The sequence below is a fragment of the Telopea speciosissima genome, chromosome 5 (genome assembly GCF_018873765.1).
Source record: "Telopea speciosissima isolate NSW1024214 ecotype Mountain lineage chromosome 5, Tspe_v1, whole genome shotgun sequence".
Lineage (NCBI taxonomy): Eukaryota > Viridiplantae > Streptophyta > Magnoliopsida > Proteales > Proteaceae > Telopea > Telopea speciosissima.
The window spans coordinates 68,813,560-68,837,462 of NC_057920.1; the positions used below are offsets into that span (position 1 = coordinate 68,813,560).

The 23,903-nt window shown below is 40.5% G+C and overlaps 1 protein-coding gene across 4 annotated transcripts; it reads left to right on the plus strand.

The window, feature by feature from the left end:
• Positions 1-5,370: 5,370 nt before the first annotated feature.
• LOC122662648 (translation initiation factor eIF-2B subunit beta) lies at positions 5,371-23,386 on the plus strand. Of its 4 annotated transcripts, XM_043858348.1 has the most exons (11): positions 5,371-5,442; positions 5,560-5,714; positions 14,824-15,111; positions 15,521-15,650; positions 18,045-18,152; positions 18,301-18,403; positions 18,485-18,610; positions 19,796-19,989; positions 20,810-20,935; positions 21,124-21,129; positions 22,094-22,107. In XM_043858348.1, exons 1-9 carry the CDS (start codon positions 5,390-5,392, stop codon positions 20,904-20,906), a joined length of 1,254 nt encoding a protein of 417 aa, XP_043714283.1. In that variant the 5' UTR covers positions 5,371-5,389; the 3' UTR covers positions 20,907-20,935; positions 21,124-21,129; positions 22,094-22,107. The 4 variants fall into 4 exon arrangements, with proteins under 4 accessions (XP_043714283.1, XP_043714281.1, XP_043714282.1 ...); XM_043858346.1 differs by lacking the exons at positions 21,124-21,129; positions 22,094-22,107 and adding an exon at positions 23,356-23,386; XM_043858347.1 differs by lacking the exons at positions 21,124-21,129; positions 22,094-22,107 and adding an exon at positions 23,359-23,386.
• Positions 23,387-23,903: the final 517 nt, after the last annotated feature.

Sequence of the window (23,903 nt, forward strand, 5' to 3'; positions counted from 1 at the left end):
CCGTGGTCTTCTTCTGTTTGACGCTGCTCTGGAAGCGGGTCACGAATTGTTCACATAGCTCTGCAAATGATCCGATCGACCATGATCGTAGTCTGGAAAACCATGAGGTCGCCGCACCCTTGAGGGATGCAGGGAATGCTCGACAGGACACCACGTCTGATCCACCATATAGTGTCATCATGCCATTGAAATAGTTGATGTGGTCATTAGGGTTGGTGGTACCACTGTAGAGTTCAAAGGTAGGTAACCTGAACCTGGATGGCAGTGAGGCTGACATGATCTCTTCTGAGAAGGGGTGTTGTCCAGGGATTGAGTGTGTCTCACCCTTGGTCTGCTTCTTCAACCCTTCCAGTTTCTCATCCAACTCTCGGAGTCTCTTGTCTAACTCTTCATCCCGTGCTTGTTCCCCACGCCTTGCTGGTCGTTCACTGCGAGTTCGTTCACGTCCTCTCCTGGAAGTCCCCTCCCGTCTCGACTGTTGGTGAGATGGGGAAGGGTCACGTCATGATGAATCTTGCCTTGACCGTGAGGAGCTTGCCTCACTATAAGTCTGGCTTCGCTCTAGTACATGACTTCCTTCTAGTCGAGCATCAAACACCGACCTCCGAATGGACCCTTCAGGGTTAGGTACCACAGATCGGTGTGATGGTGTTCTCCCCCGGTCTGACCGTGCTGGGAGGTCTACCATTCTCCTTGGATGTTGGGAGAGTTCTCCCTGTTGCCTAGTGTGCCTCTCGGACCTGTCACCCTTGGGAGGTGACCTCTCAGGGTTCCGCTACCGTCTACGATGGTGGGTCACCGCCTTCTGCCTGAGGTATTCGCGAAAGAGTCGTTGGTCGTCGAGGATCTGATGTTGCAGGTCGTTGATCTGACCCACAATGGCTGGTGCATTAAGATCAGGTACTAGCTCCACAGGGGCTTCAATGGCTACTTCCGGGTTGAGGTTGACTCCCCCAACCTGCTGGTTCTCTGGGACCTCCCTCTCCTGAGAGACACGATCTGTGGCTCTGCGATGTGAACTCTCTGGAGGAGGTGATCTGTTCCCCTCCCTCGGGGCATTGTTGGCGGAGGGAGCGGTCTTCCTGCGTGCCATGGTTGATCAGATATGGAAACAAGTTAGTAGAGGTGATGGCTAGCGCCGTTCCCACAGACGGCGCCAATCTGTTGCGTCAAGAAATCGCTCAGCGGTCCTTCGAGTGCCTTAGGTGATAGAGTCCCTGAGTAGCAGGGCTCCTCCTTGATAGGTTGTCTTCCCGTGAGACGTAGTGTCCTTGATAGATTAGGTAGTTGTCTTCCCGGGAGATGTAGTGTCCTTGATAGACTAGGTAGTTGCCTTCCTTAGAGACGTGGTGTCTTTGGAAGTTGCCTTCCTGTGGGACGTAGTGTTTGGGTGGCCTTAGTAATCTTGATGGATAGACTCATCTACATGGTAGATGAAGTTCATGGTGTATGAGTTCGTTCACTCCACGTGACTCGATAGACGGTGGTCTAGAGTCCTTGGCGATGTTGTCTTGTTGATGGCGATCCGAGGGAGCTTGTGCTTGGAGATGACGTGTGCCGGGGATGTCATGCCCGAGTCCGGGTCCGCGCCCGGGGTGCCCATGCTGGGTTGGGTCAAATCCTTACTTGGTTCTTCATTTTTGGGTTTTCGTCTTGAACCGGTCCTCCTTATTGAGTTTGGACACGTGGCGTTCCCTGTTTGTTAATTTAGCATTTAACAGGGTCATGTGATTGAATATCAACGAATGGAGGCTTATGACAGGAGAATGATACCTGAAGTTTTTCCTGAATGAAATTTCAGGTTCCACCAAACCTATAGCAGGCTAGGGGAAAAAAAAAGGCATTTTATTCAAAAAAAATGTATTTACCTCTAAAAGGGTATTTTCATCTTCAAATTGTTAATTTGGGCAATCTGGTCCTAAAAAGATGGTTGGGTGAGTGTTTACCTTAGTTAGTAAGTTCACGTATTATACGTGTATCCAAACATTTATTTCACAAAAATATATTTCCGTATTCAGTCATAAATCCGGCAAAAAACACGTTTTTTACTTGGATCCGTATTATACACGTATAATAACGAATTATACGGATAAAAAACGTTTTTACTTTCGAAACTAAAAGAAAAAACCCTCGCCCCTTCCTCATCGAACAATCGAACCCCAACCGACATCCGACGGTGAGATAACCCCTACCCCATTCATCTTCTTCATTCCCGATTCCCCTGCCCCTTCCTAGTCTCCCTCTCCGTTCACGGTGGCCAGCGAGATACCCCCTGCCCCTTCCTATTCTGTACTTTGTAGCTTCCGTAGTGGATGCAAGCCATATTCCTCACTCCTCAGCAATCCGTGTGCGACGAAGGATAAGGTGGGTGATGTTTTGGTGACATATTTCCAAGTGGTTTATTTCAGTCTTTGATTTAATTTCATTATTCAACTAATCAACTCTACCTTTTGCAGTGGTACGATCCGTATTCCTCTGTTCCTCTTCTTCTTCTTCGTCTCCGGTAGAAGACGCCCGACGGTGAGATACCCACTGCCTCTTCCTATTCAGTGGGTTTTTTTTTCTCTGTTTGCTGTAATTCTTTTTAAATTTAGTGGATGTTTTATATCATCCAGCTCGAACTGTGCATTCATTCTTCAGCCCTGCCTTTTGTTGTTTAATTTCTTAGTATGAAATTTGAATTATTTATTGTAATAATTTATGAAAAAGCTTCATCTTTTGATTCTGGAATACATCTTCCAATATATTCCTGAGTCAAATAAAGTATTAAGCAAGATCATTTTTCAAGCTTCCATTCTTGCACCAAACGTGATGACTCGACCTCCTCAGCACTATAACCATGAAGATGACTGCCGTTCTGTAAAATAAGAGAGGGATAAAGTAAGGCTTAGCAATATAAAACATGTTCTCACTTTTAAGTGAATACATCCATAGTTGACCATCCTGACAAATCTGAACACATATGCACTTTGTTGAATACATCCATAGCTACATTCATATTCTGTCATTTCTTGAAAACCAGAAATAGAGTTGCAATTGAACATGTTACATCGATCACCAATAGGGGATATTATATTGTGTTAATTTTAGTTGTGAGGTTTCTTTTTGATAAAATCATTGTCTATATGCTATTATTTTATCTATTAGGTGGTGAATGTCTATTACATGGTGAATATATGTCCGTATTTTTCTTATAGAGTGGCCGTATTAAACACGTACCATATCATTGTCGTACGCGTTTTATTATGCATGGCTATTGAAAAATATTATTGCCGTCTGATCCGTTTAATTGTCGTACATATCCGTACCCGTTTGATTGCCGTTCCTGAACTTGCTAAGGTATTGACATTTAAAACTAAACGACAGTTAGTTTGATGGTCTAATTTACATGCTTTCAATAGATGAGGGTGTGTGTTTGAAAGGTTATGAAGATGAGGGGGTTACTTGAAAATGGACCATAGTTGAGGGGGTGTCCCTATATTCCCCCCCCCCCCAAAAAAAAAGAAAAAAAGAAAAAAAAAAGTCTCAAACCCTTGCCCTCCTCGAATCCCGATTCCCAGTGTTTCTCTCCTGACAAGAACGAAGTTTCTACCCTAGCTGCCACCCCCTTCTTCTTCTCTGTCCCCATTCTTGTTTCAGTTTAACAGCGGTCGGCGAGTAATCATTTAAGCTTCAAATCTTCAATACCCTGCTCCCTTCCTCTTCTCCGTCTCCGATTAGTTGCAGCGGTGGAAATATAGTCTTGGAATACTATCACAGTGGCGGACTGGGTGGAGTAGTGCGGACGCACTCTGTTCTTCTTCTTCTTCTCCGTCTCCATTTGGCCAGCAATTGCAACGGCGGAAAAACGATATTCCAAGGCGGTGGACACACTTTGTTCCTCTTCTTCTTCTCTGTCTCCATTTAGCTAGCAATTGCATCGTCAAATCTCTCTCTTCTCTTTCCCCATTTGTGAGTTTTTTCTCAGAGAATGTAAGATATATATATTGATTTGTCTCAATTTGCTTGTATTTTATTTTTTGGGTTCAAGATTGTTGTTGATTTTGGTCTTGACTCTCACAGTGACAAATGTTCACATGAAAAATATACAAAGGGTAACATAGAGAGAGATGTTGGGTTTACTCATTTTGCTAAGAGGTTAAAGATATCTGCTCTCTTTCTGTTATAATTAATAGATAAGTTTAATAGAGAAGAAACAAGTACAACAGAAGAAGTAAAGGTAATTGGTGTGCAGCTATAAGGCAAAATGGTGAACAGAATACATCAAAACTAGGATCGGGCTCCTCTATGGCCTGGGGTTGTGTGGCCACCGTGCTGCGCGCAACTCCTAGGTCGCCACCTTGGCACAGATGCCCATCCAATGGTTGGGCATTGAGCTCCTTTCAAATTTGAATTTTGAGCGGCATTTTTGAGGAGCTCGATGCCCAACCATTGGATGGGCATCTGTGCCGAGGTGGCGACCTGGGAGTTACGCGCAACACGATGGCTGCACAACCCTAGGCCGCAAAGGATCCAAATCCTCAAAACTACAGCAAGCTTGCTCCAGAAAACAGTCCCAATATAAATAGAACTTAAGTCCAGACTCCAGAGGCATCCCATTTGGCTGCCTCACTGGCTAAAGAATTGTATGACAGCAAGGGCCAGGTCCCTGGAGGAATGCTGTGTTTATTTTAGTTGTGAGGTTTCTTTTTGATAAAATTAATGTCTATATGCTATTATTTTGTTTACTAGGTGGTGAATGTCTGTTACATAGTGAATATATGCCCATATTTCTGCTTACAGAGTGGCCGTATTAAACACGTACCGTATCATTGCTGTACGCGTTTTATTATGCCGGATTTTTGACAAGTATTATTGCCGTCTGACCTGTTCAATTGCCGTACCTATCTGTACCCTTTTAATTTCCGTTCCTGAACTTACTAAGGGTCGTCGTTTTATATGTCTCTTCATAAACATTCAGTAATAAAATTGATTAAATGCCTGAACCAACCTGTGCCCGAATTATTGTGGAACATAAGAAAGAGGAAAGGGAACTAGTGTACGTGTGCGTGTGTGGGCTGTGAAGGGAGACTGGGAGTGGGAGGGGGACCATATCGATTCTTTTGTCCAGACAACCAGTTAATACATAAGATTGTTTGCAGCCTCCTCGGGAACCCAGTATCGTTGGCGATCTCCTTAAGGTACCCACACCCATACACCCTTTCTTTATCTCTTTATCTACCTCAAACCGTAAACCAGAAATCGTTTAGGGTGGTCGTAGATCAGCAGCAAAAAAATGCCTTACAATCAAGCAAGTCCATTCGCCCCTAGGCTTTAATTTTTCGTTCAAATTGGTTTTCTAACTATGAAGTGATTTCTGCACAATTTCAGTTCAACATTCATAATAGTCATGCCAGACACGCAGACCATCGTGAATGATTTTGTCATAAAGCTCAAACGACGGTAAATTTCCTTTTTATTTTTTATTGCTTCTGTCAGTTATATTTTTCTTTAAGCGCCTGGAGTTGTGGGGAATGCTTTCTTAGATTGAATTTTGTGATGATACGTTAATGATGGCAGTAAGGTTGAGGGATCACAGGCGACAGCTAAACAGACTGCAGAGCTGCTCCGGTCAGTGATTTCTCAGCAGAGGGTGCCACATACGAACCAGGCTGGGGCTCTGATTGAGGCTGTCAAGGCAGTTGGCGAGCAGCTAATTGCTGCGAATCCTGTGGGTATGCTTTCCTACACTTTTAATGATTTATAACATATTAGCTTTTCAGGATGAAAGGGTGGTTCATTTCTTTGAAAGGGAAAAACAAAATAAAGGATTATTCAGATGGTTTTGTTTCTTATCTTTTCTTTTCTTCCCTCCTCCCTCTTTTTTGTTTAACTTGGCTTGGGTTTGATTGATATTAATTTACGGACACTTATTTCATCGCATGTTGACTAATTGCTACTTTTGTGAAAGATGTATTGGAATGAGGTCTCATTTTGTATGTAAAATTGTTGTGCTGGAGTTGGACAGTACTACTACTACTACTACCACAACAAGACCTAATGTCATTTTAACCATTTGGTATTTTGGATATTTTCTCTGAGAGAGAGAAGTCCAAGTAGTAGTTTTCTATACTTTGTTTTATTTTCATGTTTTTGTCTTTTAAATTGAACCGGTCCAAAGCTGGTTTGAACCAGTGGTTTTAATTTGAGTGAAATAAGTAGATTTTTTTAAATTTTTTTTAGTGGTCATGTGACAACTTAATGTCCCACTCCTCTCCACGGTTTTGAGAGAGGAGGTGCTGATGTAATAGAGTCGGCTAGGGGGGAGGGGGGTTGTGTTCCCACTCCTAGGCTCAATAGAAATTGGGCTTTAGGCTCTTTAAATAAAGACCATCGTGGGGCTCCTCTTTACCTCACAATTTGAAAAACTCAACTACAAGCTGCTGCCTGCAACTTTGTTCTTCTTGCTGAAGAATTGTCTTGTGTCTGATCAAGGCTGACGAAATTGGTGTTTAATCCGGTTGACACCTTGCGGTGGGAACCCTGGGTGGTTCGATTGGTTACTTTTATCTTCTACATTTCTGTTCTACATTCAAGTTCTGGTTTCAAGTTGTTGAATTGTATGGTGTATACCGTGGGGGTATACATGGGATTTTACTATGTAATTTTTTCCTTTTTATCTTTCCTTTTTCCCTATCTAATAACTCTAAATAGTAGAGTTAGTTAGAGTAAGGGTAGCAGGGTAATTTTCCCTTTAAAGCTTCTTTATAAATAGAAGCTTGGCTGATTCTAATGAATCATTCAAGCATTACAACCTAAAGGATTGTTCTTCTTTCTTCTAACATGGTATCAGAGCATTTCCGATCTAGGGATTAGAACAGTTCTATTTGCTATCGTTTCTCTCTCCTTGCAGCCTTCTTCTTTCCTTCGATCCCCTTCCTCTTCCCTCCTTCTCCTTCTTCTCTTCTTTCTCTTCTTTCTCTTCTTGGTTCGAAACCTGCACAAGGGGCAACATCCATGAGGTGATCATTCGATTGTATGCTGCCCTCTATTCACCTCGAATATCTTATGTTTTAAAAGACTCATAGATTGGTAGTTTGCTGTCCACCAAGTCTGCAATATTTGGTTCTTTCCCATTTTTGAAGGTTGATCGATTTCCACTCAAGGGATCAAGCCTTTCACCTTTGGTAGTCCATACCCGCAGCAATAGGACAACTCCTATTATCCATCCTTCCTATGCCAGAAAGAAACCTGTTGTAGAAATTGATCTCAACTTGTGGTATTTAAGGTTTTTCAAAACCCTATCTTCCAAATCGATTTAGGTTCTCTTTATCTGCTGTTGCTGAGTTTTTGGGAGGAGTTCTTCACTGATTAGAGGAGCACTCGATCAATTTTTGGCCCTCCTCCAAGTATTTCTGCAGATTTCAACATCTCACATCTCAGCTATTGACTTCAGCATACAAGGGTGCTCAACAGGTGTTTGATGAATTGCATATTATAGTTCTCCTTCTCAGATTGGTGTGAAATTTTGAGGTTTTCTTCCATCATCATTGAAGTGTACTCGATTTTTCAGCCTATTTCATTGGAGATTTGTTGGGGTTATTGCTGTTGCCATTTTCAGCAATCAATTTCTTGTGTTGCTGCCTTTTTTGGAGCATTTCTTTGGATTATCATGACTGGTTCTGGTTCTGACTTGACCTCTGCTACCTCTGGGTTTGATGGACAACCTCGAAGTGATTATCTTCCTCATGCAGCTGCGATTAAGCTCGACGGTACCAACTACTTGATACGGTCTAGATCTACCTACTTGACTATTGCAGGTTGAGATCTCACTGGACACATTACTGGCACCACTGTTCAACCAACTGAGGAAGGTCCTACCAAGAAAAGATGTATTGTAAATGACTCCATGGTGATGTCCTTCTTACTCAAATCTATGCAATCTGAGCTGGTGCAAAGGAGATATATGGTCAAGTTGGGAATGATGCCCAGATGTATGAACTCCGTAAGAAGGTTCATGACACCACCCAGAAGGAACTATCTGTCTCTTAGTACTGGGCAGCCCTCCGAAGCTTATGGGAGAAACTCGATCATTATTCCGACTACCAGCCGACCAATGCTGCGGACATTGCTGTATATCACAAGCATGTGGAGAAGATTCAAGTGTATGATTTCCTTGCTGGTTTGAATGTCGAGTATGATCAGATTCGGGTTCAAATTTTGAGCATGGTCCCTTTTCCTTCCTTGGAGCAGTCCTATGCATTGGTCCTTACAGAGGAGAGTTGCTGAGCTGCTATATTGCACATTGCTACTATTTACCGATCAGCCCTCCAAGTTGGGGCCAACCCTAGCTCTACTCCCACTGCTGATAGTTCCGCTCATTTGGGTGCTTCTTCGAAAGAGGCTGTTTGACTTGAGCATTGCAACAAACCATTCCATACGAAGGCTACTTGTTGGAAGCTCCATGGGAAGCTTGCTGACTTCGAAGCCAAACATGCAACCAGGGGTAAACCCAAGACCAAGGCTCATCACACAGAGACGGTTGCTACTTCACCTCCTACCGAATTGGGTCTTTCTCCGAAGGAGCTACAAGCCTTCCGTCGCATGCTGAGGGCCTCATCTGCTTCCGTTGCATCCTCCACTGCCTTTGCACCGGCCACTTTAGGTTCCCATTTTGCCCAGTCAGGTATTCCTTTCAGTGGTCATTGTGCATCGGTTGTTTCCACTCCATGGATTATAGACTCCGGTGCCACTGACCATATGGCTGGTTCTTCCAATTTATTTCATAAGTATTTCCCTTTATCTAGTAAAGACAAAGTTTGAGTAGCAGTTGGTACCCTCTCTTTCGTATCTGGGAAGGGTTCCATAAGCTGCTTTCCCTCTCTTACCTTGTCTTCAGTCCTACATATTCCTAACTTTACTACTAATCTTCTTTCTATTAGTAGTTTGACTCGAGATTTGAACTGTAAAGTAACCTTTTATCCTAATCATTGTGTTTTCCAGGATCTAGTGCATGTGAGGACGATTGGATTGGGTAGGGTGCATGGTGGTCTCTACTTGCTTGAGGGCGCTTCTACACCAACAGCCTTGCCTTCTCAGCTTCATTTAGTTCATCCTCCGCTTCCGTCTGCATTTTCTACTATTTTGTATCAATGGCACTCCCGTTTGGGTCATCCCCCCATTGGGATTTATCTCTTTTGTTTCCTAAACTAGTTCAAGAATGTAATCGAATTGAGTTTTTTTTTTTTTTTGAGCCTTTGTCATGGCCAAACAAACTCGTTCTACTTCTCCTTTTTTTTGTTTTTTGGGTGAATAATAAATGCATTACCAAAGCCTGAGAGGGGCGAAGGAGGAAAGGGGGGGGGGAATGTACAAGGGGAAGGGGGGGAAACAATACAAACCCCAAACCAACTAAGAGGGGGGCCGTAAAATAGAGCTGTCTCATCCCCAGGAGGTAACAATATGCCTATTCCTTGGGGAATCCAAAATGTGCTGGTGAGGAAGAAAGCCTAGCTTTGTAGAGAAATCAAAGGAGATGGCTTTCCAAATTAAGTCGAAGGACCTATAATTGGAAGTCCATCTCCTAAGGTTTCTCTCCATCCAAATATGATAAAGAGCGGCGCCAAACACCAACTTCTCAATAGTGTCGCAGGTAGAACCTCTGGGGAAAGTCATGACCAACCAGAGCAACTCTCTAGCAAAGGGGAGAGGTCTCATGCTACGGGGCCAAATAAATGAATGGGCTTTTTTCCAAATGGAAGAGGTAGAGGGGCAAGCAAAGAAGAGGTGTTCAATGTCTTCGGCTCAGGACCAACACAAGATGCAGGAGGGGGGAGCAGGGATTCTATGGTGGATAAGGAAGGCTTGGGTAGGAAGGCAAAGGCTGAGGGTTCTCCAAGCTAGGAAGCTATGGCGAGGGATGTGGCCTTTGAACCAGAGAAGCTTGTGCCAGAGGATGGTAGGGGCATGGAGTCTAACAAAATTCAAGGTAGATTTGAAGCTAAAAAGGCCGTTAGAGGAGGGGAGCCAAATAACCTTATCCGCATGAGAAGGGGGGTTGGATGGATGGCCAGATCTGGGAAAGGATGGGGATAGTGGGAGGGGGGACCAAGAACCTTGAGAGATAAGGGAGGAGAGAGGGGTGGACTTGGGAATGCTGGAGGAGTAGATTGCCCTGGCCCCAAGGAGATTATAAAGAACCCCCATAGGGTGCCATGGATCAAGCCAAAGGGAGGTGGAAGATCCATTAACAATAGTAGAGGAAGTGGCTCTGAGTGTAAGGGGACGGAGGAGGAGAATCTTGCGCCAGACATAGGATGAATCTGAAGGAATGGGGACGGTCCAAATGGAATCATTTTTAAGGAGGTGGGAGTATACCTAATGAACTCAAATGAAGTTATGCTTGGAGGAGATTTTCCAGATAAGCTTCAGAATACCCGATGCATTGGAGTCCCGAATACGGCGAATGCCTAGGCCTCCTTTAGATTTGGGAAGGCAAATGGTCTTCCAACTGATTGGATGGAGGAATTTGGAAGTTTCATTCCCTTTCTAGAGGAAAGTACAGAAGAGGTTTTCCATAGCTTTAGTGGTAGCTTTAGGAAGGCCAAAGATCCCACACCAATAGATGTAAGAAGATTGGAGAACCGAACTGATGCACTCAAGCCGACCTGCATAAGAGAGAAGTTTGCCTTTCCAGAGCTGGAGACGCTTGCGGATATTGTCAAGCATAGGAGTGCAGTGATGACTGGACAGCCTGGCAAGGATGAGGGGGAAGCATTGCTGTTTTTAACTTGGTTCATTTTGATGTGTGGGGTCCCTCTCATCGTACTTCCATTTCTGGTCATTGTTGGTTTGTTATTTTTATAGATTGCCATTCTCGTCTTACTTGGGTTTATATGATGCAGCATAAGAGTGAAGTATTTCGTTGTTTCCAGCAATTTCATAAAATGGTTCAGACCTAGTACCAAGCTACCATTAAAATTCCTAGGAGTGATAGTGGTACTGAGTACACAGAGGGCCAGTTCCAACAATACCTAACTGATCATGGCATTGTTCACCAAACCAGCTGTGTTGACACCCCTACCCAAAATGGGATGGCCGAAAGAAAGAACCGCCACCTCTTGGAAGCAGCCCGTGCTTATGTTTGCTCGTCATGTCCCTTCCCAATACTGGAGTAATGCTGTTCATGCTGCTGCTTATCTCATCAACCGCATGCCTACTCGTTTCTTGGGTATTCGATTTCCTATTGAGATACTGGAGGGGTCTTCCTCTTTTATTGTTCCCCACCACACTTTTGGCTGTGTCTGTTATGTACGTGACACACATTCTCCTGGCAAGTTTGAACCACGTGGGCTGCGGGTGTATTTTCCTTGGGTATTCTCCAACACATAAGGGCTGTAGGTGTTACTTTCCTCCTACTCGCTGTACTATGGTGAGTATGGATGTTATCTTTCATTAGTCAGTTTCCTACTATTCCCTGCCTCCTCGTCAGGGGGAGAGTACTAGTGAAGATGTGGCTGTCCAGAATCCTTTTCTTCTTATCGATGCTGTGGACACTGAGATTCCAACACAGGGGGAGCCTATTTCTCAGGTTAAAAAGAAGTTGATAGATGATCCCAACCTCAAAACCTTTTGTTGAAAGCGGTCAAAGAACAAGCAAGTTGAGATCACTACCACAACAACACCTGAACCTGTTCAATTGGAGCCCCCTGAGCCAGAACCAAGCTCCACTGGTAATCCCTCTTCTCCTCAACCTTCTCTTGATCTTGATTTATCTATTGCTCATCGTAAAGGCACTAGGTCTTGCACTCAACCCCCTATATCTCATGTTGTTTCTTATAATGCATTATCTACTTCCTACCGTACATTTGTTTCTTCTCTTTCCTCTATTGGCATTCCACACAATTGGCAGGAGGCTCTTGCAGATTCGAAGTAGAAAGCAGCCATGGTCGAAGAAATGAATGCCCTAAAGAAAAACAACACATGGGACATTGTAGCTCTTCCTCCAGGAAAGAAACCAGTTGGGTGCAAGTGGGTGTTTATGGTCAAGCAGAAAGTTGATGGCAGTATGGACAGATACAAGGCAAGACTTGTGGCTAAAGGGTTCACTCAAACCTTTGGGATTGATTACCAGGAGACCTTTGCCCCAGTTGCCAAGCTGAATACAGTTAGAGTTTTATTGTCATGTACTGTGAATCTAGGGTGGGATCTACAACAACTTGATGTGAAAAATGCTTTCCTTCATGGAGAGCTTGATGAGGAAGTGTACATGGAAGTTCCTCCTGGTTTTTCATCTGACACAACCAGTGACCAAGTTTGCAAGTTGAAACGTGCTCTATATGGCCTCAAACAGTCTTCTAAAGCCTGGTTTGGCAGATTTCATAAGGCCATGACCTCTGTGAGGTTCAAACAGAGCAATGCTGATCATACCTTGTTCATTAAGCGCTATGGTGATAGGGTCACAATCCTTATTGTATGATATAGTTGTGACTGGAAATGACTGTGAGGAGATAAATCACCTTAAGGAGTTTCTCGGATGTGAGTTTGAGATCAAAGATCTAGGAAAGCTCAGGTATTTTCTTGGGATTGAAGTTGCCAGATCATCAAAAGGCATCTATCTTTCCCTGAGAAAATACATCCTAGACCTTTTATCAGAGTAAGGATTGTTGGGTTGTCATCCAAGTAATACTCCTCTAGAAGCTAATAGCAGACTGAAGGAAGGTGATGGAGAACTAGTTGAAAAAGGTCATTATCAGAGGTTGGTGGGAAAACTGATCTACTTTTTTCACACACGACCTGACATTGCCTTTGCTGTGAGCCTGGTAAGCCAGTTCATGCTTGATCCCTATTCCACTCATATAGAGGCTGTTCTTTGCATTCTATGTTACTTGAAGGCAGCTCTAGGAAAGGGAATTCTTTTATCTCAACATGATCACTTGAGGGTTGAAGCCTATACAGATGTTGATTGGGGTGGCTCTTCAGACCATAAGTCTGTTACAGGGTATTGCACCTTTGTTGGAGGTAACCTAGTTACATCGCGTAGCAAGAAGCAAAATGTGGTGGCCAGATCAAGTGTTGAAGCTGAATTTTGTGCAATGGCCCAAGGCATTTGTGAATTGTTTTGGTTTCGAGGCTTACTTCAAGACATTGGTGCTCCTACTCCTCTTCCTATGATGCTATATTGTGACAACAAGGCTGCAATTAGCATAGCTCACAACCCAGTTCAGCATGACCGTACTAAACATGTGGAGATTGACATGCATTTTATTAAGGAAAAGCTTGAGAGTGGTCTTGTTTGTGTTTCTTTTGTGAAGTCTGAAGATCAACTCATTGATGTATTCACTAAGGGGCTGAGTGGAAAGTTATTTCATCCTCTTGTACCCAAGTTGGGCGTGATTGATATCTATGCTTCAACTTGAGGGGGGAGTGTTGAATTGTATGGTGTATACCGGGGGGGTATACATGGGATTTTACTATGTAATTTTTCCCTTTTTATCTTTCCCTTTTCCCTATCTAATAACTCTAAATAGTAGAGTTAGTTGGAGTAAGGGTAGCAGTGTAAATTTTCCTTTAAAGCTTCTTTATAAATAGAAGCTTTGCTGATTCTAATGAATCATTTAAGCATTACAACCTAAAGGATTGTTCTTCTTTCTTCTAACACAAGTTTCACTCAACTTCAACAGATTCTGTTTCAAGGTTATTTATCATCCACAAGTAATTTTGAAATTCCCAAACCCTAAATTCTCCTTTTTTCTTTTTTCTTCCAAGTTCTAAATTCACCCTATACCATTCCAGCCGTGGGAATTGTCTCAAACCTTGATCGAGTGTTCATCAATCCCCATAGAGAACTCGATCCAGCTTTGGTTCAATTCTGACCAGCCGAACACTTAAATCCTCAATTTCTCCCTCTTAAACCCTAACCCTAGTTCCAACCTATTTCCTACAAACCTTGCTGCTGATTCTCTGTTACAACCCCCTGGTTTGCTAAATCAGTTTATTACATCACTGCTATTAGTAAATCATAGCCTAACCTTAACCATAACCCTCAAACCCTAATTCCCATTGAACTCTAAGCCTAAATTTAGTCTTTTCCTTAGTTTAAACCCTAATCGAGTCATCCTTTGAGACAGATTCTGGTTTTGGCTTCTAGTTTGATTACTTTCAATCTAGAACCACATTAGAGAGAGAACAAGTAGTTCTGTGAAATTGAGGATTTTAGAATAAGTTTCTCATGTGGCTATTGCTGGTGGTGCTGTGACTGTGAGCTCCTTGATGAAGGCCATAATTCACCACCAGAGGTAATTCAGAGAGGGCGACCAAGATATGGCATCTGCTGGTGGAGCAAGCAGTTCTGTGACCAACGGATTGAGGGGTGTCAGTGGGAAAGATTTTGGGGGGGGGGGGGCTTCTCGGTCTCTCTGAATCTGACCTGCTTCTGCTGCAGTGAAGATGAGACAAAAAGGATGACGAGGGGGGGGGGGTTGTGTGTGAAGTTTGTATATGGGATTATTATGAGAATCTTGCCTTCTTTTTTCAAAATGGTGGATTCGTCTGTTAAAAGAATGTCCAAAATTTGAGAAAGATGGTGGATTCCTCAGTGAGACAGTGAATCAGCTAGTATTTAGATAGACAGGCACTGATCTGGTCCTGGACCCTGATACTTGAATATTTCTCTTTTGCGGGGTGGGAGTCAATCTTGATGTTGCATGGTTGTTGTGGCTTATTATGCTATATAACATTGGTTGTTTTATCCGGCTTTCACATGCAGCTAATGATTTGAGTTTCACTGTCTGCGGAGGCATTTTTCTTATGTTCTATCGCAATGCTGTATGAATTTGATTGCAGAACTTGCAGTTGGAAACATTGTGAGGCGTGTTCTTCACATCATTAGGGAGGAAAATGTGTCTCTAGCCACGAATGCCATTGGTAGGTTGAATGTATCTGCTGGAAGTGACGATGAAGATGATGATGAGCGGGGTGATTTTCCAGTACTCTCTGCAGCAGCAGTTGCTGCTGCTTCCAGAAGTACTTTGCGTCCACCTTCTTTGCATGCCCTTCTTGAGGATATGCCTGATTTGGGAGCTGCTCATCACACTTCTTCTTCAGGAGGTGATTCAGAAGGAAAAAGCAAATGTAAGCACTTCATTATTTTTTCCTTCAATTATCATTGAGGAAAAAAAATTATACATTCATATTGCTTGTATGAGAAGTCATTTTGTCTTCTTTGAAAGCACGTGGACGTAATGATTCAGTTTTGAATGAGCATCTTGAATTAAGACAGTGACATCAATATCTTCTAAAGGTGAATTCATCTAGACAAATCTCAAGAATTTCAAGAAGTTGGAAATGGATTAGCTAAATTGTCCATTCATTTAAAAAAAAAATTGATTATTGCCTATTTGCCTTCTTGCTTACTGTGGGTGGATCTCTGGATTTTTTCAATTTAATTTTAAAATAATAGTTATTATTTTTGGCAGAATTAAGTGCATTGAAAATTTGTGTTTCTGGAATTCTTTAGTTAATGTTACATTCTCCTATACAGCGGCTGATAAAAGTTCAAGGAGCCGAAAGCTAAAACATGATGTTATTGAGGCTGTTAATGAACTCATTGAAGACATTGACACCTGCCATGAACAGATTGCTGAACAAGCAGTGGAGCATATTCATCATAAGTATCCTCTTTTTTGCACTTTGAAGATCTCTCCTTATATTGTTTTGTTGAACAGATAACTCTGCTGATAAATTCCCTGGTTGCCACCTATAGATATCATGATCTTTGGAAGTGCATAGAAGCATCAAATGTTTGCTGGGTTCATTAAATTAGTAGATTCTAGAAAATGTTTATAGGCATTCAAATTCTAACGTACCATATGTAATGTGCCAAATACGTATTTCATTTACTCACTAAGCAGTTTGTTAATGATATTTTTCATGTGGATGGCATACAACGATAGTATGTTGAGCCTACATCTCATATTCACCATGCAGCCACATTTATATTTCTCATAAAATTTTAAAATTATATTTTTAAAGTGATTATTACCACATGTTAAATTAGCCCAATGGAGTTCTAGACATGTCTTTTCTCCTTGTACAAACTCTTTATATAATACTCGACCAACCTGTGCAAAGACTGTCAAAACAAGTTTCAAAGTCATGAAATAGTTTTTGTTGTTTCTTCTGCATCTAATTGCTACATGACATATATTTATGACTTAATTTCACATATCCTAGACTTTCATTGCTAAATTACCACATATTTTTTCAACCTTTAGTGCTTTTGTTGAAATATTTTGATCTCTGCAGCGGTAAGGTTTCAAATTTCTATGAAGGCTGATCTCCCTTTCAAGCTAATAAATGTTTAGGTGGTAGCATGGTTCGAAAACTCGTCTTGACCAGCCATCTCGACTAGGTCGAGATTCTCAAGATCTCAAGATCTTGACGAGACAGTGCATTTTTTTTTTGGTTTCAGAATGATGTTTCGGTGGGCAGCTGGCCATAGTTGACTCCGAAACTTTAAAGGAAGCTTGTTTTAGGCTTAATAAACATATTTAAATCTTCAAATTGAAAAAAAAACACCCAATTTGGTGTTTTAGAGTTGCACCCTTGGTTGGCAGTAAAGGCCGAACCCTTAATGTAATATTGCCTATTCTACACATTGTTTGAATGATATGAGACATAATTGACGAGTAAAACAAGTAAATTATGCAATAATGGATGAAGATACACATATTATTGAATAATTATTTAAGAAATAATTAAAAGATTTAAAGTTTCTACGACAAACCACAAGATATAGTGAAGTGTTCACAATGCATATTACATAGACACCCAACCCAAGCACAATGAATAATACATAAGTCATAGACACCTTACTACCCTAGTCCTCCACGTCTCAACTCCCAAGTCCCAACAATACAATACTATGAGTACTATGGAGGTCGAGATTCTTGAAATATTCGAGATTTCTCCGAGATTTTCGAAATATTCAAAATTTCGGTCGAGTTATTTGAAACTTTGCATAATTTGTGTCTCGTATGTCATCTCGTCTCGAGAAGCTCGAGATTCCCGAGATATTCAAGATCTCGCCGAGTTTTTGAACTATGGATGCTGGTAGACATACAAATAAACCTGAAGAATTTACTTTCTTGTTTCATTGCAATTTTAGTCCCTACATTCAGATCTGAAAGGAGGAAGCAAATGACTATTGCTTTCCAAGACTGTAACATGTTTTGGAATTTTTATCCATTAAGAAAATCACATGAATTTGGTTGAGAGTCGCAGAGCTGTGGTATGATCCATGTCATAAGGTGGTTCACTTACTAAATACTGACTACTGAAGGTGCAAACTGATTTAGCTGCATTGAGTGATGTTTGAGTCTTGGTAGTGGCAGTTTCTCTAGGATTTTATCAACCCTGATACATCAATGTCAATCAATGGGAGAGATATTAGAGGATTTGTGGATTTAAGCATAAGCGGACTAGATTGCATGTATTTCCATATGAGCACCATCAAAGGTTCATGTTTTTGGGTGGCCAAACATAGTTAAACATCTAATATATATACATATATATAATAGAGATAGGGTGTTATTTTTCTCTTTCCCCTTGTTTATCTGGTTTGAAATCCTATTTCTATTTATCAAAAAAAGGGAAAAGATTCTCCTGTTTCAGTTTTTAACCACACTCTTTATTTGATAAATTTTTTTTTGCGATAAAGTACGGATTGTGAGAGAGAATTACCCTTCTCAATACATTCTATTGTTATTAATAAACTGCAAATTATATCTTAACACTATTTTTTGATAGTTCTTTTACATGAGAATCTCTCATCTCACAGGGAACAAAGTCCAAATAATCTGGTTTCACCATCCGATTCTGTCAAAAATTTTATAAGAACTTGAATGTATTTTGAATTCTTGAACTCGTGTGAAATTTTTGAAAGAATTTTCCAACCTGTTTCATGCACTAAAATGCATGTTTATATATCTAAAATTCATATGTTTTTCTTTACTTCTTATTGAATTAGTTGTAAATATAATGGTATGGCTGTTTGTGTTTTTCAGTGAGGTAATTTTAACTTTGGGCAGCTCAAGAACAGTGATGGAGTTCCTTTGTGCTGCGAAAGAGAAGCAGCGGTCATTCCGGGTATTTGTTGCAGAAGGTGGTCCAAGGTTTGTTCATGGATTTAGCTCTATGTTGCACGACAATGGAACTACTGCTGTTTAGCTTGTATTTATTTTCTTCATTGGAATAAATCTTCTCTTAATATCTTGATCCACTTTTGTTATTTCTGATTCCCTCCTCCCCAAAAAATATCAGGTATCAAGGACATTCTCTTGCAAAAGAGTTGGTAGCAAGAGGTTTACAAACAACTGTAATTACTGATTCTGCAGTTTTTGCCATGATTTCTCGAGTGAATATGGTATATAACTAGCAGTTATGTTCTGTTATTGATAATCTCCTTGATATTACTTGTCTTTAACTTAAAAATTGTAATGCAAAGGTAATTGTTGGAGCTCATGCTATTATGGCCAACGGCGGGGTGGTAGCACCTGTTGGGTTGAATATGGTTGCACTTGCTGCTAAAAAGCATGCGGTTCCATTTGTTGTGGTTGCTGGTAGTCTCAAGGTATGTTGCCATCAGAAACAAGTTTATTCAAGATATCTCACAAAATAATAATAATTTTCTGTAAATCCTACAGGAGTTATCCTCTATAAGTTGCTGCTCTGTTTACACAATGTATAGAATGGACAACTTATTATTTATTTCGGTTATCAGTAACTAGGTAACCTGACTTGGAAACTAAAATAATGAAAGCAACAAGCGCAAAACAGGACTTTAACTAAGCTAATGAAGTAAATCACGTTTTCTTACTTTCTACCCATATTTAGGCTCATTAAAATTTTCAATTACAAAGTAAACCCATGAGATCAAAAGCCCAACACCTACATAACCCAACCCAAAGCTTATTTTAATAAAATAAACCCTTTAGGTGACTTGTCTGCATCAATTTTCCCCTGCTTTAAAAAAAAACTCTTCCATGAGTTTGATAGAGATGCTCCTTCAAACCAACAAAAACCTGCCACATGATCAGACCAGGCTGCCTCTCACAACAGTTTAATTCCACAACTATACTGGGCTGGTTTTGAGGTTTGTTCCTGTGGCTACACATGGACCTGTGATCTACATCACAGATGTTGGCGCAGAGACACTCGGTGAGGATCATTCTTCTTCTGGGTTAGATTTTCTTCCCTCTACAAATTATGTTTTGTTGACTACATGTATCAGGCATGCATCCCTAGTTTCTACAAGAGGCCGAGGGATGTTGAACAAAAGATTTTAAAGAAGTCTCTCCAGAAGGTCAAGTCGTCCTGTGGAACTAATATCAGAACAATTTGTCCAGTAAAAAAATCCGGGAAATAATTGATTAAACAGACAACTAAGCCAGTTGATTATTTCCTTCAACTTTCTGTGTGTGTGTGTGTGTGTGTGTGTGTGAGAGAGAGAGAGAGAGAGAGAGAGAGAGAGAGAGAGATTTGCTTCCATGTCAGGTTTTTAACTTGGGAATGATCTGTGCTAAAGGATTTGAGCTTAGATTTTCACCCTTTTTTTAATATCGACTTTGGGATCTTAATCTTGTTCTGTGCTGTTGGTTCAATGGTTTATTATTCATGTGACAGTTTTGTCACTCTGTGTCTTTACTTTTGAATGATCTGAACTAAATGATTTCAGTCTGGAGTTTTATACTTTTTTTGTTTGTGAGTTCTTGGAATCTTGATTTTGTTTCGTGTTGTGGTACTTTGCATGTGACAGTTATGCCCATTGTATCCACACAATCCAGAGGTCCTACTAAATGATTTGAGATCACCATCTGAATTGCTAGATTTTGGGGAGTTCTCAGATTGCATGGATTTTGGATGTGCTGGTGGTGCTCCTCTTTTACATGTTGTCAATCCTGCATTTGATTATGTGCCCCCAAACCTCGTTAGTCTTTTTATCACTGACACGTAAGTTCATTTGCTCTTTGAGAAATGCATGCAATTTTGGAAACCACTCCTTTGTTCTTCATTTGCTTCTTGCATTATAATATTTTGTAAACATCACTAGCATGTAGCTAATCTGTTCCCTTTTCGGAAGAAATTAAAAAAAATAATAATAATTTGCAAATCAACCCTTAGAAAACCAAAATTTGTAGCTGAGAAAGAGAGATTTGAAGCTAGAATACAACAAACAATAACAACAAAAAAAAACCTGCCGCACTAGGAAGGGAACCCTCATGTGGGACTAGGCAGTAGGATAAGAGACCAAATACATAATATCCCTTGCCATCCTTTACCTAGTCAATTCATTGGCCAAATAATTTCCTGATCTTGACTCTTCTAGATAAAAGTAAAGTTATTAACAGAAAATAGACAATGAGCTTTCCGTATCAATTGAATGCATCTCCATAACTCACCAGGCAACGGCTGCAGCCAACCAATCATGAGCTTGGAGTCTTCTTCAATGATTGAGTGCACACTCGTTGAAAGGCATTCTCAATGCCTTTTATGTCTGCTTTCAACTCTGCAGCAGCTGAGTCACACACATCAATAGGACCGGGATATGCTAACTATATAGAATCATCATGTTTCTAATTGGTTTTAGATCATTCATGCTCATACTTCAGACAAGATTCAAACTCTAATCTTGTTGTGGAGTTCTGTTGTCTTGAAAGTTTGAGTATTTGGTCGTCACTTTCAAATGTATCTATTTCGACAGTTATTTCACTTTTTTGATTGTTTATATTCCTACATTCAGCATTCTTAACCATCTTTTGCTTATTCACAGAGGAGGGCACCCCCCTTCATATATGTACCGGCTCATTGCAGATTACTACTCTGCTGATGATTTTGTTGTGCAAAAGAGACCAGCCTCTGGAAATTGAAGCCAGCTTTAGATCTTAGAATATGCTGAGTAAGTTATTGTGCATTAATTAAATGCTACTCAATTCCTGTATTTCACAAAATAATCATAATAATTGTGATAGTGTTTCTTAGTGCTATTTTTCTCTCAAACTTTTAGATGTTAGGTTTGTTCTTGTGATTGGAGATCCTAATTTGTCTTGTAAATTCATGGATTACCAACATAGTCCTTTATCTAGGATGTTTGTCTTATCACTCCATATTTCTTGGCTGATCATATTAAGGCCCTGCATGATAACACTTCTGTTTCTGGGCCATGTTTCTATTCCAGAAATAACTTTTTGTATTTCTGTTTCTGGGCTTAATTTCTAGACAAAAAAAAAAAAAACACGTTAATAACATATAGTAATTACTATTTCTCGACCAGAAAAGAAACAGAAACACGTTTGTTATGCACAATAATTTCTGTTTCTGGAACTTCTATAAATTTTAAAAAATGCCATTGAATACCCAAAAATTATTTTTTGTTCAAATTAGTAAATGAGGATAAACTTCCACTATGGGATCATATTAAGGCCCTCCATGATAACACTTCTGTTTCTGGGCCATATTTCTATTGCAGAAATAACTTTTTGTATTTCTGTTTCTGGTCTTAATTTCGAGATGAAAAAAAACACGTTTAGTAACATATAGTAATTCCTATTTCTCGGCTAGAAAAGAAACAGAAACGCGTTTGTTACGCACAATACTTTCTGTTTCTGGAACTTCTATAAATTTTAAAAAAGAAGTTACAAACTTACATATTACGTCATGATGTCATAACCCGTTATCATTATGTGTATAATGACAATGAGGTACTCTCCTTTTTGAGGACTTGAGCTTGTTATGAAAATGGTTCTCAAATACAACATGAGGGGTTGGGATATGAAAGATGCTGTTTAACAACTTCAAGAATTCCTTCACATTTTAGACACAGTGGACTGCTAGAGTGATACTTTGGTTTCTTTACATGACAACGAAGAAATCACCTTTTTTTTTTTTTACCTTTTTTTCTTTACAGCTGTAAATTTCACCAGTTTGCAAAGAAATAATCAATCATTTACACTAATCAAGTATAAACTGGGAATATAATGAGTCACCTGAGGTAGACATCGCTGGCGGTGTGAATATGAGAGTAATATTTTTTATATAGAATATGTGAGTGACGTAGGGTCTTGCTGTGATGGTAAGAAAAACTTGAGCTGGCAGTGTGGAGATGCAGATTCAAAATTCTTGAGAGACCACTCTGCAAAAAATGTTAAAAGGTTAGGACTCTTTCCAAGCATAACCTCCTGGGTATCTTGTAAAAGTGGAAATTGCACAGGGTTACAGCTCTTTAGAATGTGGGTAATGAATGTTGAAGAATGTTCATGTCCCAAGCATGCTGTGGGATCTAATACTGGCATTGCAGAAAGGATTGCACTGTCAGTGGAGTTTGTTTTGGCTTTTTCTTCTTTATTATTTAGTGCTTGGTGTTTTTAATATTCTGCAATTTGCCTGAAACAATATCAGAAGTAGGAAAACTGGGACTGACAATGGAGAAGAAGTGAAGGGAGAGAAGAGACTGCCGCAAGAAGAACAGTCAATAACTAGCGGCAGCCCCCTTCCCATTGTATATATAGATAACCAAGTACAATACCGCAAGGAGTAGAAGAATCTTCAGTCCTTGTGGTAGTAAAAACTAATTAACTTCAACAATAACAACTAGAAACAACTAAAAATAAATCTAAAACTAACTACTACAGGGTCTGACTATAATACCTCTGTGGTATGTACATGTACATAACAATACCAATCCATCGTTGACCGTACAAAATGTAGCCAAAAGATCTGACACGGGTTTTCCAGGCTTCATGTATTCAGTGCAGGAGGCTCCCGCCACTGGGGTCTGGGGAGGGTCATAATGTATGCAGCCTAACCCCTGTTTTCGCTGAGAGGTTGTCTTCAGACTCAAACCCGTGACTACATGGTCACAGTGGAGCAACCTTTACCATTGCATTAAGGCTTGCCCTCAGCTCAAGAGGATGTACATCAGAATATCTCCTTATTTGACTCAAGTATGCAATGCTTGAGGTTTGTGTGGGTTGTGGTGAGTGGATTTCTTCCAGATGAATGCTTACCACTACGGGCATGAGAAACCTGTTGAAGTATATGGGTACCAAATGGATACACCTCAAGCCACAAAACATATTCAAAACAGTACGCCCTAATGCTTTACACTGCAGGGCCCACAAGACATCACTATTTCTAGCTCCATTTTTTTGAAAGTATCACTGTGACCCCATAATCATTTGGTTCTCTGTTTGTGGAGATGTTCAAAACAAACTAATGTTTTCATGGTTGAAATTGGTACCAGTGTCTTTAGCAAGAAATATATTAGCTGTTAAATATGGACGTATTGCTGTTCATTATAATTTCTATTTATTTGTTTAGCAGGTCTGCCATAGAAAAGCTACTGTCGGAGGAACAAGGGACAGAAGGAGTTTAAGAAAGTTTCAGTGTTTGCTGTGGAACTGGGAAAAAAAAAAAGGATGAGATGCATGTGATAGTAGTAGTGATAAAATTTCCCGCAGTGTGTAGAATTATCACAACAAAGCAAATTCATTGATTTTGCTGACATTTAACTTTAAAGTTATTCGCATTTGTCAGGTGAAATTTTGAGCAACAGTTGGATCACTTTGGGGTTGTTCGTTAGCAAACGCATGGCCTTCTATTCCCATTTTTTGTGAGCACACAACTAGGGGGCACATGTCTTGCGCAATTCTGCACAGTAGTTTTTTATATTTACACTTTTGGCGGCTTCTTGTTGAGCTATTGAGCTCCATAGTCCCAACTGCACTACAAACACCAATAGGCTTTGGAAGGCGATCAAGAAAGAACTAGGATATGGTGTTAAGAATACCATTGGTTGCGGATTCTACTGCTTAGATGTTGTCAGGCAATAGTGCCTGTGATAATAGCTCAATTTAGTAGAACCGAAG